General features: G+C 40.9%; 1 protein-coding gene across 2 annotated transcripts in view; it reads left to right on the forward strand.

The window, feature by feature from the left end:
- PEPD (peptidase D) overlaps positions 1 to 18,934 on the forward strand; it is a 131,740-nt gene that overhangs the window by 106,502 nt on the left and 6,304 nt on the right. For both annotated transcript variants that reach the window (XM_065640860.1, XM_065640861.1), the window contains 2 exons: positions 5,603 to 5,787; positions 16,302 to 16,493. In XM_065640860.1, coding sequence (XP_065496932.1) covers positions 5,603 to 5,787; positions 16,302 to 16,493 — 377 coding nt within the window. The remainder of the gene's footprint in view (positions 1 to 5,602; positions 5,788 to 16,301; positions 16,494 to 18,934) is intronic.

The following is an 18,934-nucleotide window of genomic DNA, read 5'->3' on the forward strand; positions in this document are numbered from 1 at the left end:
TAACCTTAGCACAATTTGGGGAGGAGTTACTACAACCTTGCCATACTCCTTTTTTTTTTTTTTAGTAAGATTGTGACATCTGTGCTGGCAAAAAAAAACCCCACCCTACAACAACAAAAAACCCCCTGCTAAATCATTTGTGGTTTAATCATTGTCACATTACAACCACAAAGTACCCTAAGTGGCAGCCAAAAAAATCCTGTTAGGCCTTTTCAGAGCACTTTCTGACCAAAGTGGCTAAATACCACGCAGTAATTTTAAATTACTTTTGTATGCTGTTTCTACTTTATGTTCTTGAATAGCTTCTAATAAAACATCAGAAAATAATCACTGGAATGGAAATACCAGTGAGTTAACAGCAACTGAGGAACAGTTTGTAGTGTGATGTGTTACAACAACTCACCTTTTAAATTCTACTGTCTAAAAAGTTATGGTATGTTTGTTAAGATCTAGGGATGGTTTTGATTTCTGGTTTCACTAGAAGCATTTTTCTCTTTTTTTGAAACAAAAATCTTCCCTACCAACAGTGTCATCAAGAGATTACAGATAATTGCAGAGGTGCCTATGTGATGTTTCTAACTCCCTAAAACATGATGTTTTATCTGAAATTTAATGGGCTTGGCAAACAGGTAATGGGAGAAGAACTATTAATGTTTTCAAGGCAGTAAAACAATACCTATTTTTTCTGTCACGCTAGTATCTAAGAATATCAGATAACATTCAGGTTGATGGGAATAAATTTTAAAAACCCCTTGTAGTAAACTTAATGCCTTAAGTTTGCCATTTTTAAACACAGTACCTCACACATCTGCAAACCTCTGCTATACCGCTAGCATGGTATCTGAAAACTAATAGCCTGTGTGGTTATAGATATTTTTAGTTAATCTGTGATCTATTCAATTTCATTATCAGACATATCCACTGTCTGGTTGTTTCTGTATCATTCACTCTGTATCTCAAGGGATCTCAAACACTTCGGTTGCTGTAAAAGGTGCTTTTTGTCCTGGGCTCTCGCCCAAGCACATGCTGCGTGGCAGGTAACGAATCGCAACCTAATGAGCCTTGGTAATGGAGCTTTCCTGGGGAGCCAGTTACTAGTTCAGTGACCTGTATTACCCAGTATCTCGTTTGGCAGAGAATTAAGGATGGAGCAGACACATCATCAGCAGATTTTCCTGAGTGCAGACTCATTTTGGTACAAGCTGCCAAAAGTCCAAGGACACTCCAGTCTATCTTTCTAAACCTCATCTGTCAGTGGAGTAGAATTAGTTCATAAATTTGCTTAAAGATAATAATGGAACTAACCTTTTTACACAAAAAACATGTCTGCATCTCTAATAAACTTCTCTAAAGCTTAAAATAATAGTCCTGAATAATGTATCAGTGAAACACCCTAGTGTGTGATTGGTGGTGGGAAGTTGGTGCAGGCTGGTGTTGCAAAACAGTCAGCTGTGCAGTAACTCACATAACTTGTATAGAGCCACTTGTGTGGAAGTTGTTTTGTTGTGGTTTTTAGTTGGTTTTTAACTGCGTTTTCTCTCTGCAAGAATGCCAACCTGGTGTGTGACTTCTGCTGCATCAGCTGGCAGCAGGTAGCAGAGCTCCCCACCAGGCCACGGTCGATCCAAAATACTGAAGTGCCTGAACATCCAGTAACCTCCATGAATTAAGGATTCTTTGTACAAAATGTTGTTCATTTAGTTTTGTTTAGTTGATTGTTCTTCTTAGCATCTGCGAATGCTGTCCTCTTGGGCAGATTGTTTCCTGGCAGTGTGCAGAGAGGCTTCTTTGTTATAATTTTCTTTGTTTTAACATGCTAAAGCTATCCACACATAGATGTGCACACAGCTGAACAGAATATAGACATCTCTGTGCTTTAACACGGGGATTCACGTATCCTCACTGCAAGTCCTTCTACCGTGTCCAGATTGCTGAATTGCACATCATGTGAGAGTACCAAAAAATTCTCTTCATGACTTTCCTAGTCAAGGTAGCTGTGATACTTAATTGGTCCTTCCTTCTCTGCTTCTCACTGTTATAGGAAGTTCAGTATATACATAGGAAAAATAGATTACCAGAATTTTTTCTCTTAGAGTATACTTGCTAGTTAACAGTTGAGTGCAGACACGCCAGCCAGTCCAATGTAGGTTTGCATAGACCATTGTATTACGGACTCCAGTTGCCAGATAAACCTCGTATAATCTTAGGTTTAAAATAAATTGGAAGAGTTATATATCTCTGTGTGCTGTATGTTAAATGCGTACAACATGTGAATATACTTTAGGTATAAAATATACTAAGAGATCTTTTTTCAATTAGGATGACTTCCTTTCCTCAGTAGATTGTGTTCTGTACTTTTAAATAATTGCCTTACTACTGTGAAGCAGTTATTTCTCTTAACAAAGTTAATGTTTTTGAGATTATAAAGGTGTTAGGAAATGTCGGAAGATTTCCGTTTAGACCCTCTTTCTTTGTCAAATTGCCTTTTTTTTAAAAAAAAAAAAAAGAAGGAGGAAAAAACATGTTCATACCCTGTTATCAAAGTTTATTGCTAACATGATGGGAATCAGCTCATATCAAACAAGACAAGGATATCACCATTTTTTTAAAGTGAAGACCAGTAAGATCACTTCACTGAGGTCACTGGCTCTAGTCAGCTCAAAAATATCCTTATATTTTGTCTTAGCATACTAGTAATAGCCTCTGTATGTGTGTCTGTATTATACAATGCTTATAGGTTAAGTGGTTTGGAGAGAGTGCAATATACCACCACACCGTAGTCATAGCAGAATAAAATGTGAAGCCAGAAAATAGAAAATGCAATCTATCTATCTATCTATCTATATTTTTTTTAATTGAGATTATTTAAATACCTATCTACTTGTAAAACAAGATTTGTACTATTTAGCAGGGCACCTCCAGCAGTAGCTTAACTTCCCTCCAGCCAGAGCTGTCCCAGTGCTACCTGCAGCTTCTGCAGGCGTGTGTGAGAGCTGGAGTTGAAGTACTTCCCAGCTCTAGCAAAACTGATGGCACCAGCTAGGAGATAAAAGAGTGGTCCAGGGTCATTTTGCTGGGCTCTGTCCAAAGCGCTGCCCTTGTTCCAAGAGAGACCCCAAAGCTGCAGATTTTCCATCCAGCCTCATTATTTATTTTGCAGTGAAGCTTTTTGTTGTCCTCAGTCTCTAATGAAATAGGTAAGATGAATAAAAAACAAACCAGATAGAGAACACATAGGTCTGGGCAGGAGGAGGAGAGGGAAAATAGTCATGTTTTTTCTCAATGAGAGAAAAAGATAAAAGTAGAGGGCAGGGAAGAAGGGGCTCTAGTGGATTTGTTCGGGGGCCCAGAAATACTTAGGATTGACAACCACAGCAATCTTTTCTGTTATGACAGTAGTGTCATTCATTTGCTCTACTAAACTTCTGCAGAGAAGTGGATATGTGGTTTTGGTGTTTTCTTTCCTGATCAGTTTAATCCTTGTATCTCTTCCTTATTTTGATAAAGGTCACTGTGTCTCTGTGAGTGGAGTCTGGGGATTTGGATTGAGATAAATAGTACCAGCACATCTGTAGGGGAAGCTGCATTATAAGCATCAGTTTTTCTCTCAGGCACCTCATCTAAACTTGATTCAGAGCATCCAGGATATGGTTGTATTTTATCTTAGAGCAACACAGTTCTGACCTACATTTATATCAAAAGATGATGAGGCTTTAGGTAGTTGACCAGGATCAGACGTTACATGTGGCTTTGACGTCATGGGGGTGAAACCAGAAGACTACTTTTAATACTCAGCTAAGAAATCATGGGAGAGATCTCAAAAGAACATCTAGTGTCCCCAGAAAGAATATTGAAGACTTCTAGAGCAGTTAGAGTTGACTGCAAAGTCCAGAGGCTGAACTGGGAGTTACACACAGAAAGTCTGTATTCCCGCAACTACAAAGTAAAGAGGAGACCAACTATGATTCAGTAATACTTCCACTTTGATGTCAGTAATATCAGCGTGATAGATTGCAGTGATTTCAACTTACCATGCAACAGGTTGGAGCCTATTGTGAGATAGCTGTAAAACAGATAAATCTAAAGAAGTGAAAATTGCAAAACAATCGATGTTTAAAAAAGATGAATTATTGTAAAGTATGGAAGAACAACTGGTTATAGTTATAGTAATTCTTACTGAAGGAAAAATCTAAATTCCTTTTTAAAGGAGGGAAAACACAAAAATAGCCCATTTTCAACAGGAAGGCTGTACGTATTTTGTGGATGAGCACCATGCACTTGGGCACTGTTGGCTTTTGTGAGGAAACAGCAACCAAGAGTTTGTCCAGCACATTGCACAGCACACCTCTGTCTCGTGGTCGTGTTCGGGTGAGGAAGCTGCTTCTTCAGCTGCATGCAGGCAGCACGCTAAAAAGTTGGATCTCTGAGTAGTCTGGTGGGGAAAAGGAGGCTGCCTGGTAACTAATTTATACACTGAGCTGATCTCCAGTCAGTGTTAATGGGAACGTAAAGGTGCATTGGTTTCTGTGTGGACAATACGTAAAACAGAGCAGCCACTTGCTCTGCAGTTTGCTTCTGACCTTCATATCAGAGCTGTATAAGACAACTGAATTTTATTTAAGCACTCCCATAGGATGATTTTATTTCAGCCTTTGAAGCCTCAGTACTTTCAGCAAAAAGTGCTAATGTAATTATGATATCACATTCTCGTTAACAAGACCCTAGAGCTGCATGTTTAACTGGATTAAAGCAAATGGAACTTGATGGGAGTTTGGCCTTTAAAATTGCTTGGTTTTTATTTATTTAATCATGCCAAAATTGAACAAGGAAAATATTCTCCTACTGTACCTTAGCCCTAGTTGTCTTGACTCTGCAACCGCTCTGTTGATGATGACTCAAAACCATGGTGAACTAATTAAGACAGTACTGTATTACTAACAAAAGAGCTGCTTTCTTCCTCCCTCCTCCTCCCAGCAGTTTGTCAAACAAAATTGTATCCTATACCAAAATAATAGAAATCTAATGTATCCTGGCACTGTCTCTAGTCAACCAAGAGTATTTTGTAATGCTGTTTTAGTACGTGTATTAGAGGACTTGTGTTTTACGCAGCCTATTAACACAAGGGAATCATTTATTTCTGGAGAGCATCTTTGCCAGAAAGATGTGGGCTTTAAATCTTGCACGTACATAGAAAAGTACCGTCCATCTCGAATGTTCAAAGGGGTATGATCATTATTGAAAATAATAGTATAGTAATATTCTCTGCATTTTAAATAGCTGCGTTTTACAGTTGACATTCTTTTAGAAGGCTCGCTGATACATTTGCATCTGTGTCGATGAGCTTAGATACAGTGTCTTAACGTTTTTTCATGGGGATCAGGATTGTAATGTGCTGCTGTTTCTCGTTTGTAGTTTTCTGTGCTTCACATGCATGTTAAAATAATTTTGTCTTGTTTAAAGCATTTTTGTGCTAATGTAGTTGCTTTTTCCACCTTTGTTTTTTATATAAACAAAGGGCACATGTGTTACATCTGCTTTTTGGAAGCCGTCTTTAAAAACTTTTAGCAATAGTTAACTCAGCTTCTTGTTTCTGCTCTCTAAGGGGTCTCCTGGCCTGATATGCACCGTCTGGCTGACAGAGTCCATCTGGAGGAGTTGACTAAAATTGGCATTCTGAAAGGCAACGTAGATGACATGGTGAAGGTTCATCTGGGTGCAATATTTATGCCACACGGACTTGGACATCTACTTGGAATCGATGTGCATGACGTTGGAGGCTACCCAGAGGTTAGTGTTAGTCCATCCTCAACGGCCTTGCAGATTAACTCCTCTCAGTTCGATCAGCATTTCTCTTAGTTTATGCATGGTTAGCCGCTTGCATCTTCTCAAAGGTAGAGCAGATGTGCATTTAAGTGTGCCTTTTTCTGGATGTGATATTTTATGCAGTTTACTTCAAGGGAATCTATTAGTTCATTAAAACATAAATTGCTTCTGGGGAGAAGTCAACTGATGCTGCCCTTCAGGCATTCTTAATCTGTTCAATTTCTACATACATTGTGTTGTCCCACCATGAGCCACTGCTGTAATGTATCACTCAAGCACACCCTATGCTGTGACAGGGAGCATCTCAGTCTCCCTGAGACCTGGGAAGACTCACTTGCTCCATTCCAGATGTGAGACAGCTGTGGGAGCCCACCGCTGCACCTGGGCCAGTAAATCCTGATAGCCGTGTCATGTGGAAACAAGCTGGCTCGTGTTCCTGTGTTGAACTTTGATCTCATGTCAACATGGGCACCAATGTAGATGTGCGGTCGTGGAATGAGAATAGAAGAAAAAAAAAATCCATCAAGTCTTCCAGTCTTTGCAAACATGAAAGCATAACTTCTTGTATTCTGAGTTTCTGCAGAAAGCACAGAATAATTACCTTTTTCCTTGAATTAGCGTGATGATTCGTAACTGTGATCTGGAAGCAGAACGGGTAAAATTCTGTAAACAATGAATGGTAAGATGTTTGTAATGATACAAAAAAAAAATCTCTAAGGGGAATTGAACTTAAGGTTTGAATAAAGAAAGGAAGTTTACAGCAGCTTCAGAAAGATTTCAGAAGGATTTTCTGTGTTATGTTTTGGTTATTTGAGGCTGACTGTTTAAGGCTTTTCAATATTGAAGTATGAAAATGGATCATTTGCCTTCTCCCTTATGTAAGGTGTTCTTTTACAAGAACGTGACAAGGAAACTAAGAACTTTTTAGGTAAGGTTTAAGCATATTTTGGAGTTTGTTCATATTGGGTGAACAGGCTACCTAACAGCTGCTATTGCTGGGTTCACTTTTGCAGGCAGGGAAGAAACAGCATATAATATTTGAGAGTACTCATTATGTTCACAGTATAATTATTGTTGAGACACAATACTGTGATGACAATGTATTGGCATCAGCTAATATGCGTAATAAAAATGCAACAAAAATCAAAAGCAACCCTATTCTGATTTTAAGGTTTCTCCCCTAGCTGATACAGAAAGGATGGATGTTTCCCTCTCTGCCTCTCCCATGTATATTCTCTCTCTGTGTGTAAGTCGAGGCATTCAGCAAAGCACAAGGGATGTGATTTCTTGAAGAGTTCGTGTACTTCAGAATCCAGCCCCCCCCCCCCATGTTGCATGCCTTTGCTTAAATTGTTTTTGCCTGTGTTGTGAATAACCTTTCTGAATTTGGTGGACTTACGTAAACTGGAACAGATGTTCAAGACTTGGTAGAGTAAAGAGATAACTACATTTTAGGAGCAGGTGAGAAGAATCGTGAGAGTGAAAAGTACCAGGCTTGGTTTTTATTTAGAATCTGTATGCTTTGAAGGTTAGAGTAAGTACCTTTATTTCAAGGGAGACTTATAGAACTGATCTTTGGGGAGTATAGAGCAATGAACCCTATACACATTCCATCTCCCAGCAAGTTTCAGTAGTGTAGCATATGAGCTATCAAATCAGTTTTGAAACTAATTTTTATTTACATATGACCCAATTTATAACTGTTAATTATCCAGTGTATTATATAATTTAAGGGTAGTTTTTCTGAAAGCAGTCCAATCTATCCACAGTTTTGACAGAGCAAGCTGCTATAGATAAAAATGAGTTTAGGGATTGTATTCCCAAATGATTTAGGGTCTCCACTTCCATACTTAGCGTGTAAAAATACCAGAGCTCTATACAGATAAAGAACTATATACCTGCAAATATTAAAAGTATTTGTTTGAGTAGACGTGCAACTACATTCTTACATTAAGAATGCTTGCATGGCTAATTTACTTTCAGAATCCAATGCCGAATAACACATTTAGTGAATACGGGGGGAAGCATGTATTTAAGCTTACAAACAAATAGCTAACGCCCTGTATTTGCAAATAAATGTGCATGTAGATAGAGGTAGGGCATCAGCTTAGTTCTGCAGAGGAGCAGCCCCTTTAAGCTCTCTCTGCAACATTAATTCCTCCTGTGTTAGACCCATCACTTCTCTCTGGCCCAAAGCCTGAGGCTCTTCATGTTGGGTCATTTGACTAAGGTGAGATACCTGATGGTGGAAAACTCACAGCAAAATCTTGGGCTGGGGCACTGGGCGGCTTCGGGGGACGTGGTTTTCCCCGGCTAAATCTAAACGTGAGCAACTGGGCACCTCTCACCTGAGTATGATACATGTCTGTATTAAATGGGAGAAGGTTTTTTATCCATGCCTCGTTGTGTCATGAGAAAACGGATTTTGACGACATCTAGTACGCTGTGGAGTGATTTTTGGTGTGTTTTAAATGTGTACCAGCTAGCAAGATTTTCACAAGGAATTTCATAAAACCATTTGTGTGTTTATTGTAGACTGAGCCCATGCCTGTAGTATCATGCTTTTTTTTTCTAGCTGGTTAAGAAGCAAGTTATTTGCTTTTGGCCAAGTGAATTTCTGGGAGTATTACAAAGGATTTTTTAAAAAATAATAACTTTCCAAGTGGATATTATTCCATTATTTTTCCTCAAGTGTAAACAGTTACATTTGGAATAATACAATAAGCTTTAATTTCCTAATTTTTATTCGTCACAAAGTTTTGTGTGTTCCAGAAAAACTATTTCCAGACATTGTTAGCTTGGATTAGTTATTCATTGGTAGCCAAAGATTTCTTTCTTCAAAATTGGCAATAAGTTTTCATCTTTTCCAGTAAGCTGCTTTCACATGCAGCATCGAACAAGCACTTTCTTCCTCTTTGACAAACACAGTAAAAAAAACTTGCACATTTTCTGCAGGGGATTAGAAAAATGTAGCATGTCCTTTCCTTTTTCTTGCCATGGTAAAGAATAATTGGTTTGGGCCAGTAATAAATGCAGCTTAGCAACAATGTTTAGGGCAAGATTTATTAAAGACTGTCACCACCAGTATTTCCTATTGAAGCACGTAAGTAAACGTCTTGATTTTCAGAAGTACTCGGCTGTCAAGAGCTCCTTCAGGAATCGGGTCTCCTGCAGTGTACCCTGGTATTCCTCACGGGGAAACCGAGCGTCGAACGCTCCTTTGAAAATGTGTCTGCTGCTTTTAAGGGTCTAGCTACAACTTGAGCAGTTCTGAAAATTCGGCCCCAGTGGTACTAATCACTTCAGAAAATCTGGCCCTTAGTCAGGCAGAGCTAGCTTCAAAGGGTGAAAACTCCACTGGGCTTAGCTTCGGCTGTAAAATTTAATCATGGAGATGGTTTTCCCACACTCTTTCATTTGTTTCTGGGTAAATTCGATATGGGATATAAATGAGGGTTTGTGCCTGTTGCAATGGAGAAAATGTGGTAGGTGATCCCAAATTTTCAGACCCCGAGGTAGATGGGGCTGAAGTTTTCATTTAAATCTAGGTTCTCTGTCTCTAGATGCTTGAGTTGATTCAATTTCATGTTATATTAATTGACTGTAAGGCTCTAAAGAATGCTGAGCACATTTGATGACTTTCTGTAATAATAAGCCAGTTAATTTAAGTTAGGTTAATAACTACTGTGATTTTAACATCTTGTGAATTAAGAGTTTCATTTTGGTTCGTCTTTTAAAATTATAAGATTTACCTTAGTTTAAAATTTTAATTCAATTCTCTGTTCTCATGAAAAGCTGATCCTTTCATCGCTACTCTGCATCAGCAAATTAAGGTTGGAGGTTGGTTTTGATCCTGGAGTTATCGATGTCCTTCCATTACTGTGCATGCTTGGGGATCATCTCTGCTGCTCAGAGAGATGTTCAGGCCGCAGCTGTCTCTAACAGAAAGCTTGATCCCAGATGACCGGCGATTTAGGTCACCAAACCTACTAGAGAATACAGGAATAATCTTGTTCCCTTTCTTGTTCTGGCAAAAATTCTTTTTGTTATGTATCCTATTTTATGCTGAAGCAGAGAATTTGGGGGTTTTTTGTGGTTGGCATTGCAAATGATGCATTAATGTTTTTTCCTTTAAGAAGTAGAGGATGAGCTGAATTTTCCAAGAAGCCTAAAGCTGTTATGTAGAGCCCCAGTGATGCAAGTTGCTTCACTTGGCCATAACCTTGCGCAGCCTTGCTCTGGCTGTGCGCATCCAGGACCTGCAAACATGAAACAACCTGTATGGTAGGAGCTTATATGAGCAAGGAATAAAAGGGCTTTTCACCAGTTTTAGCTCTGGCTTTTGTTCTTGCAAGCGATTGCACACATTGAGAAAATATTAGAAGAAAAAAAATGCTGCTTCTGCTTCATGGAGTATTCATAGTGCTTCTTGTTATCTGTCGGGTTGAACACCAGCCAGGAGAGTTTCCTGCAGCGTAAGATTCTCCTGTGGGATTTTAAATCCCTCCAGAGTTAGGTTAGTAGATCTTCGTACCCCACCGCGGCATCTTACGTGTGCTCAGAAAAATTGTGATAGGTTCCCAGCAGCTTTTCCCTGTGAGGAGAGGTGCTGGAGTTTGGGTGTCCATGGGAGCTGAGGACTTGGGCAGAGGCAGAGGAGGAGGAAGGCTCAGGCGCTGTGTCAGTGTCGGGGTGCAGACCCTGCCCTGTCGTAGCCTGATGCTTCCCTCCTCCTCTGAGAAAGAAAGTGTCTTGTACTTGGGGTTTTTATGTTGCTTGGTTTGGGTTTCAGTAGTTGTGGTTAATTTTTTTTAAGAAGATACTTGCTTGTGATTGTTTTACTTGCTGAATTTTTTTGCAAAAGGCTTTGTATGCTAAGGGGTTTTTTATCTGAATGTTAATTGTCCAAATCTTTCTGAAATTTTGGCGGAGAATAACAGAGCTTCTGTGGTTTTGAACAATTCTTTCTAGGCTCAGAAGGAGAGAAAAAAACAAAATAGTACACTTCTGCTTTCAATTATATGTAAAAGTAAGGTACAAAAAGTATCATAGGTATGCTTTAGGGGTTTTGCTATGCAATTTCCACTAATATCAGTATCAAAAGATCACCAAAAAAAAGCCCTTTCATTTAAGGCCATCCCCCTGTGAATGCTTTCTGTGTGTCAGAAGAAAACCTGTCGATTAGATTTTAAATGGTGCTTGTCATTGGTCTCATTTTAAAACAGTGTTGCTGGCAGCTTTTGCAATTCTTCATCCCACGTCTTACAAATTTTCTATCTAAATAATCTCCTCATCTTCCAGGTTTATGTTGTAGTTGTCAACTTGTTGAATTTTTACTATGCCTATTTCTTTTTTTTCTCATTGTTAAGTTTTAAGAAAAAAGGGAAAAATATAATCTGTGTGTTTTATTAGTTCCGTTATGATAGCAATGGAGCTTGGTGACATCTGCAGATCGGGAAGCAAAAACGGCATGGAAAGTTATGCTCAGAACCACGCTGTAGCGAGGGACTGAAATTCAGCTCTATCTGACTCAGAGCAGGCAGCAGTGCCTTGAATAAGTGGCAGGCGATTCTTCTTCATTCTCTGCAATAACAGGAAAGTTATTAGGCAGCTTAAACCCAATACCACAGTTAATACCTACAAAAAGACAAAAGTGTTTCAAATAAAAATAGCCAGTTAAACATTGTGTGCCCTCCATTCCCCCAATATTAACTTAGAGCTGTGTCCCAAAGGCACCGGTTAGTAATTAGATTCTCCTGAAGAAGTGGAAGCTTTGACTTGCAAATGCCACAAGTGGTATGTGATGCTTGGGGCATGTTCTCCTGTAACCTGCTGCTGATTTCAAAGACAAGACCGCTGAGCAGTTCCTTTAGGTGACTATAGGCAGCTCAGGCTGCTGGGAAAAGCGGGTTAGATTGAATAAAGTAATCTTCATTAGTAGCACTCAGCAAGAGAAACAGGGGCTTAGAGGGAAGGGACCAGGAGACAGTGAAATGGAATTCAAGACTTTTATTTTATTAGCTGCATAGGGCTCTGTTCCTTTTGCAATAAATGGGCTAATTAGAAGTTGGGTATACACAGTGGGACAATAAGGAAGAGTGAAAGAGCTGAGAGTTCACTTCAGTGTTGATTTCATATAATCTAAATATGTTAGTATTCTGGCTAATTTAAATACTTGATTGCACTTGGTAAAATGGTTAGGACTTCGCTGTATTGGATGTGGTCCACCTGGGACAGTCTTTTTGTCAGGCTCAAAAAAGTTCTATGAAGTTTTGGCTGAAAAAAAAAGTACCAGAAACTAGTTTGTGTTGCTCTTTTACTGTTGTTCAGTATCCACAGTCATGAGCAGCTTTGGGGATCTCCGCTCTGGCAGTGTTTTGCTGCCATTGCTGGCTTGAGGAAACTTTGGGTGATGCCAACCAAGTGTTGCAGCCCCTGGTTTCAGGAGGGAGGGTGTCCCTGCATCTCCGTGCTTGTGCATCCCCAGCTAGTGCAACAGCCCTGTGGGCGGTGACCAGCCAGCACAGAGACATCACCTGTAGTTTTCTTCTGTCCTCATCCAAAGATGAACCCAAGATCAGGCTCACCCAAGTGGGCATGAAGCTATTTCTGCTTCTGATTGCTTTGCCTGGTAGCTGATGTCTGTAGGTAAGATGTAGCATGATACCCATTGCAGTTCTTCTGTGGAAAAAGCAACACATACCCCCATTAACTATCGAGTTGCTTAGGAGTGGCCAGTAATTCATCCTTCTTCTGAGGTATTCTGGGGATATTGCAACTTCTAGTCTTCCACAGACACTTTTCTGGGGGATAGGCATATTTGCATAGTTCCTAATTCCCTTCTTATTCCAAAAATAGCTCCATATTTTACATTATTGCACACTTAACTAAATTTGAACCTTTATTTTGCTTGCGTTGTAATGAAATCAGTTTACATAATAATTCCCTTGTTCCCTTGACGGTCCTTATTGCCTAGACATGCTGTTTTTTGTTACCTTACATGAACCGTTAATTGGAATCTGATGTTCTTGGCAGGAGTACAGTCACAAATGACAGTGTCGTGCATCTGTGCTTACTGTGGGGGAAGTGTCTCAATTTTAAAATGTGAGCAGAACCTCCAAATAAAATCAGTCTTAGAAAACAATTTTGGATTATAGTCTGTTGTTGTAATATACAGGAAAATAAACAGTTCTTCAAAAAGTAATTTTCCCAGAATATCCCTGGGAGTCTCTTTTTAGATGCCTAGGTGTTAATATTTTCTAGATTGTTCTCTACATTTTTTGAGACAAATTACCAGTTTATGCTTTACAGTTGGACAGTACTGAGTGCAGCAGTGTCTTGTGCCATGGCCAGGCCTCCAGGACATAATGGTAATAGAAACAGATAGCCACACAGCTGCTCCACCAGCATTCACATCTTTTAGTCTTCATTTCATCTAACTACAAACCAACATCATGGTTATTGTTGAAAACAAGGTATTAGTTGTTTAGGTGCAAAATACAGAGAAGTCGCTGTCTCACAAAGAAGAAAGTCCGTTAACGTCAGAAGATTCATACCGATGGATGACAGTGTGAGCCTTTGCTCCCAACAGGGTTTGACTTGGTGGAAAATGGCAATGTCCTTGTTTCAGACCTGTCACCTTCTCTTTGGGGGGGTGGTGGTGTTTCAGTCATTAAAAAAATCCTCAGTTTGTTCTAGTTTTCATAAACAACTGAAGCAAGCTGAGAGCTGAGAACCTGATGGCCGTGGTGGCTACTGAGATGGTCACAATTGCCTAGAGATCAGTTGTCATTTGGGATGCCAAAGCTGTCATTTGATGTACGTTTTAGTCCAGTGCTGTTCTCGAAGGAAGGAGTTTTATCATCTCCCCCACTTGGTCACCATCCTCACCTCAGAGTATGCACGGCCATATGCACGTGATAGCCAGAACCTGTCTCTCTTCATCCATGTCACACATCTCTTGGTGAACTTGGTGAACACCTTGCTAGCCTCCAGTGAAAGGAGCATAGGGCTTCCTTGCCCCAAGTCCACCTGCTGGTGTCCTGCTTGCTGTCCTTGAAAAGCTGAGCAGTGTCACCCTTTCTGTGAAGGCCACTTAGAGATGCTTTCATGGAAGAGATGTAGCCGCTGCCATTTACACAGTGACTTCACTGCCTCCAAAATCCAGAGAGCTGGAGATGAAACCAAGAGTTGACACAACCTAGAGTTGAGATAGAATGGAGTAAACATCAAAAAAAGTTTGTAAATTCCTTCTAGAGAAGTTAAAATTTTCCTTTTGGGGGAGCAGGAGTATTCGGGTGCTCAGGCGCCCACCCTGCGTTGCTGACAGCCCGGGGAGCCTGCGCTGCTGAAGGGCGTTTCCAAATGTGAATCCCCAGGTCTTGCTCCTGGGTTGTGATGGTGTTGTTAGCTTCTTGGAGGAAGTAATAAAAGCAGAATCAGTCTGCAAGCAGGCCAGCCAAAATGTCTATGCATTGCTTTAATGGCCGTGCAGGTGTATCTGAAGTGGGCATTGAGGCTTGATCGACACACCTGGTAGTAAACCTGATTTGTTCTAAGAAAAGGCAGAAAAATGCAGACACCATGCTAGGGCTGCCTTCAGAGGATGTTTGCCATTGTTTTCCTCGCTGCGCATTCATCTTTCTAGCATCTGTCTTGGATTGACTGCCTCAGAAAAGGCATTTACAAGTAGAATTGAAGAGGAGTGTACTTAAAAGCCAAATATGGGTTGTTTGTTGTAAAGCAGCTGATAGATAGTTGGCAAGACACCAAAAGGTCCAGACACTAATCTAATTGTTTACAGCTCATGGAGAGATTAATCCGCAAGATTGGATGCCCTCATTTCCTTTACACATTACAATGAATGTGTGAGATGCCAAACCCCATGGGGCAGCAGCAGAAAGAAATACAGCTCCATTTCAGTGTGATTATTGTTTCAAGTTTAGAAATATATTGATTCTTTGGGGGTTTTATAAGAATATAAATGCAAAGTGCTTTGCTTTAGTATCGGAGTATTCTTGTTTCCTAGCCTCAGTAAAACAAGATTGTGCTTTCTTATTTTAATGTAATATAATGCTCTGCAAAATTCAGATCAAACATGTGAAATGAAATGTATCAAATACACAGTGAAAATGGTCAGAATACACTTGCTGACTTGAAAGGGCACCGAGAGCTGCATATGCTCTGCATCTCTGAAAAACAGGCAAACCCACCCACGGATGTCCAGGCTGGTGAGCTCTGAAAATCTTGGCCGCTGTAAGATGCTGTGCATTGAAACACGAGAAGCTCTGAAAAGAAAAAGAGCAGTATTGCTTGGGTGACCGGTGGGAAGAAAACAAATACTGCTGAGCGGCTGCTGGAAGCAGGATTTCTGTGAAATAGGCTTTCTCTGAACTGAAAGCAGAGCTCAAGAGCAGACAGCACTGTGGGGCTATATCCTCTTTGAAGAGGGAATGGGATGGAAACGTCGCTGGTGGGCAGGGTGTGCTCCTGCTCCCTCCATCCCGGAGAAAGGGGACATTTTGTCCTCTTGATACCAGTCACACTAGTGATGCTGAAAGGAGTCACCCCTTCTTCCGGCAAGGAAAACTACCGTGACTTTGGCCAGAAGCAAAATTGGGGAATGCTGACTGGAGACCAGATAAATAACACCTTGGTCTTGTGGACCTGTTAACCTCCGACTTACTGGCTGAAGCAGAAAAGTTTCCATGAGCAAAGTGTGTGCGCGTGTTTGGAAGCTAGTGGGCCTGTGGGCTGTTTACTGGTCATCACAATATTTTGTTGATGAAATTTTGCTACAGTTGCAAAGAATTTTCAAAAAGCTAATGCGATTAAGATATATTTATTCCGATGTTGCAATACCTGGCACATTCTGGGGAAGAAAATTAATATCCTGAACTAGTCTTTGCAGTGTTTCTAATTCCTTGACTAAGCAAGTCCTCATATATCATTTTACTTTACCAGCTTTTGGGAAGAAGAGAATGTTTTGCTAGTCAAGACTTGTTTTGACTTAGTTTTTAATAATATCAGTCAGCACCATGTTGCCTGAAAGTCTGAATCTGACAAAAGTTTAGTTTTAAATGGGCTGCTTTTATGAGGTCATGTGTAGACTCATTGTTCCTGAATCAAGATCATAAATGTGTAATTTTAATAACGTTCAGTGAGAATAAGCATTTGCATATCCTTGGAGAAATTGTTCTCTGCTGCATAGTTCAGCTATTTCAGCCATGACTTGGAGGGCGCACTTCAAGATTTGCACATCGCTTAAAATTTTGTACTTTGCAAGGGAGGGTACAGAAAGAAATAGTGCAAGTAACTGTTTTTTTCTTTGTAGTGCATTACTTCTCCCAAGGTACAGAGTAACAGTACCGAGCATATCCAAAGCCAGGATTTCTGTGGTGCAAAGGCATAGGAGGGCCTTGATAAAAGGCCGGCCACGGATTGTCTTTCTGCCCGTCAGAACCGGTGTTTTTCCGCAGGGAGTGGAGCGCATTGACCTGCCGGGGCTCCGCAGCCTGCGCACCGCCCGCAGCCTGGAGCAGGGCATGGTGCTCACCATCGAGCCGGGCATCTACTTCATCGACCACCTCTTAGACCAAGCCCTCCGTGATCCTGCGCAGTCCTGTTTCATCAACAATGATGTCCTGCAGCGTTTTAGAGGATTTGGTGGGGTGAGTAATTCTTAGCTGGATGTTTTTCTGAAATTGGTTTTCTGTTTGTTTACCCTTACTGTGTTCTTGAGAAGAAATCTTTTGGAAGTTGTAATGTATTGCACATAGGGCTGTTCTGAAGCAACACCTTGGGCCATATGACCCTGCAGACAAACTGGGTTTTTTTGTTATTTTTAAATGCGGTTTTATACTTGTGATACCTGATTAACGATAGACCCATGTTTTTCCATTGATTGAAATACTTTCTCGTCAGCACTATACAGTGACTTGCCAGGCAGGTGTTTTGTGAAATGTGTATGTTATGAAATAGGAGACTGAGATCCGTAGTCCAAGAGTTGCTTCCCTGACAGCAGCACAGTCTGGCCTGCCCTCCCAGGGCAGGAGAGCCTGATGCTGTTTAAGTCAGGAAGGCAGAAGAGAAAAAAAAGCAATAATTGCTCTTACTGGATAATTTCCAGAACGGCGTGAAACTTGTGAATGTAAAGCCTTCCCTGATTTCTAAATGAGTGGCACCGGTGCCCGAGACACAGGTTGCAGGCTCGGGCAGCAGCGTTTGTGCAGGAGGGAGCCGGGATCTGGGCAGTCTCTCCCATGTGGGCAGCTGCTCTGCAAGGAGAGGGTTCTCCATGCTCTCCAGGGCACATTTCCCATTCAATGCCACCGCCCTTGCAGAGCGTTCAGCAGTTGCAGTGGCTTCCAATGGGTTTTCATTTTAGTGGGGAGAGCATTTGAAGGGTGCTGCATTGTTCTCTGAGCTTCCGTATTCATGCACAGAGAAGATAGAGCAGGCAGCTGCAATGCCCTATCCTCCTTGTGGCTTTTCTGCTAAGTCTCAACATGGCTAACAATCACTGGCAACGGCGGTGACTTTCTGGTATGCAAAGTCACTCATTAGGAATTGTCTGCTGCTGCCGTCAGCTAATTTATCATTGTACACCAGCCATGAGAAGAGGGTAATTACTGTAACACTTTTGGTCTGAGCTGGCTTTGGACCACCAAACCGGACAGAGAAGTCGCGTGTACCATCACCAGCCGGGCTCTGGGGCAGCTGCCCTGGGAGGCTCCCGGTACCGTGTGTGCAGCCTTGTCCAGAGACAAGGGACTTTACCCTCGCTGGGATTTAATTCACTGCTGAGGTTTGGGACGTTACCTGTCTCTGTGTTGTTTCTTTATCAAGACTCGCCAGCCAGCCAACTGAGATGCTGGTGAGTGAAAGGCACCTGGCTCTGGATTTTCTAGCTGTGAGCACATTATATATACGGTGCTGCGCACTGAATCAGATTTTAAAGGAACACTGTAATGCACTTGTGTAGCTTGAAACCACAACAAAACCAGGTTTAACTAGCTTCACTTCCCTTGTAAACACTCTATGGGAGTTCTTCAGCAGTTGAATTGGTTCCTGGTGAGCTTTCTCTGGAAATGCTCAGCAAAGTCCATGTTTTTCCGTGACTTGCTGTGAATGCCCGCTCCAGCTCTGCAGCTTGAGGTGTGCACATGGCTCACCTGCTGCTTGTACGGAACAGGAGCGACAGCACAGGATCTCTGCCTTGGTAATAAGTTGCTGGATCAGGCACTTTTGTTCTAGAGATTTCAAGCAAAGTCTAACTTTCTCCCCTGTTTTTTGCTCAGCTTCCTGTAATGATGACTTGTAAGGAGAGCTAGCCAAGAAACTTTGCTAAAAGGGGAAGCTGCCCAAAAACGATTGAGCAAAAATCTAAATCTCTGATCCCCCTGTGGACAATAAATTTTACTTAGAAAAAAAAATAATAATACACACGTACCCTTGAGCCAGATGTTGTCACTTGATTTTGTCCAGGAGAAGAATGGAAATAAAATCTGAGACCAAAGTACATCCGAATATTTCTGAATTCTACACAAAAGCTGAATTATAATGCAATCAAAATAAATTTTTCCATCTTTACAATTCTGACTTGATTCTGCATAAACAGAAGCTGCAATTTGTGCTGTGTAGCATGCTCAGTTTTCCTCATGCTGGTTCATTCCAGTTTATCCAGAATGAGTATTTCTCTCAAATGCATGTCAGAAAACTTTCTGTCTGCATGATTAAAAACGATCTTGTGAAGCCCAGTGTTGTTACTGACAAATATTAACAGTACAGGGGTTAGTACTGGTGTCAGTTCTAGCTAAAGAGCTCACTACAGCCAGTCCAATCTTCCTTTAAGTTTAAAAGTAAAATACATTCTGTGAAAGAAAATAAGTAGTCTGTTTCCCTCTGCAGAGCTCAGCACTAATTAGTGTTCTTAATTTGGTTTAGTTTAATTCACTTCAAAAATGGACTTACATTAACCAAAGTAACACCACTGTAATTCTGAGTAAGTACGTCTGCACAGGGGATTTGTGGATTTGAATGAATTCACCTTGAATACACGTATTTTTGAGGCTTTGGTAATTTTCTTCACTGTGACAAGTCTCTGCGTTGA

The sequence above is a fragment of the Caloenas nicobarica genome, chromosome 9, assembly GCF_036013445.1.
Source record: "Caloenas nicobarica isolate bCalNic1 chromosome 9, bCalNic1.hap1, whole genome shotgun sequence".
Taxonomy (NCBI): Eukaryota; Metazoa; Chordata; class Aves; order Columbiformes; family Columbidae; genus Caloenas; species Caloenas nicobarica.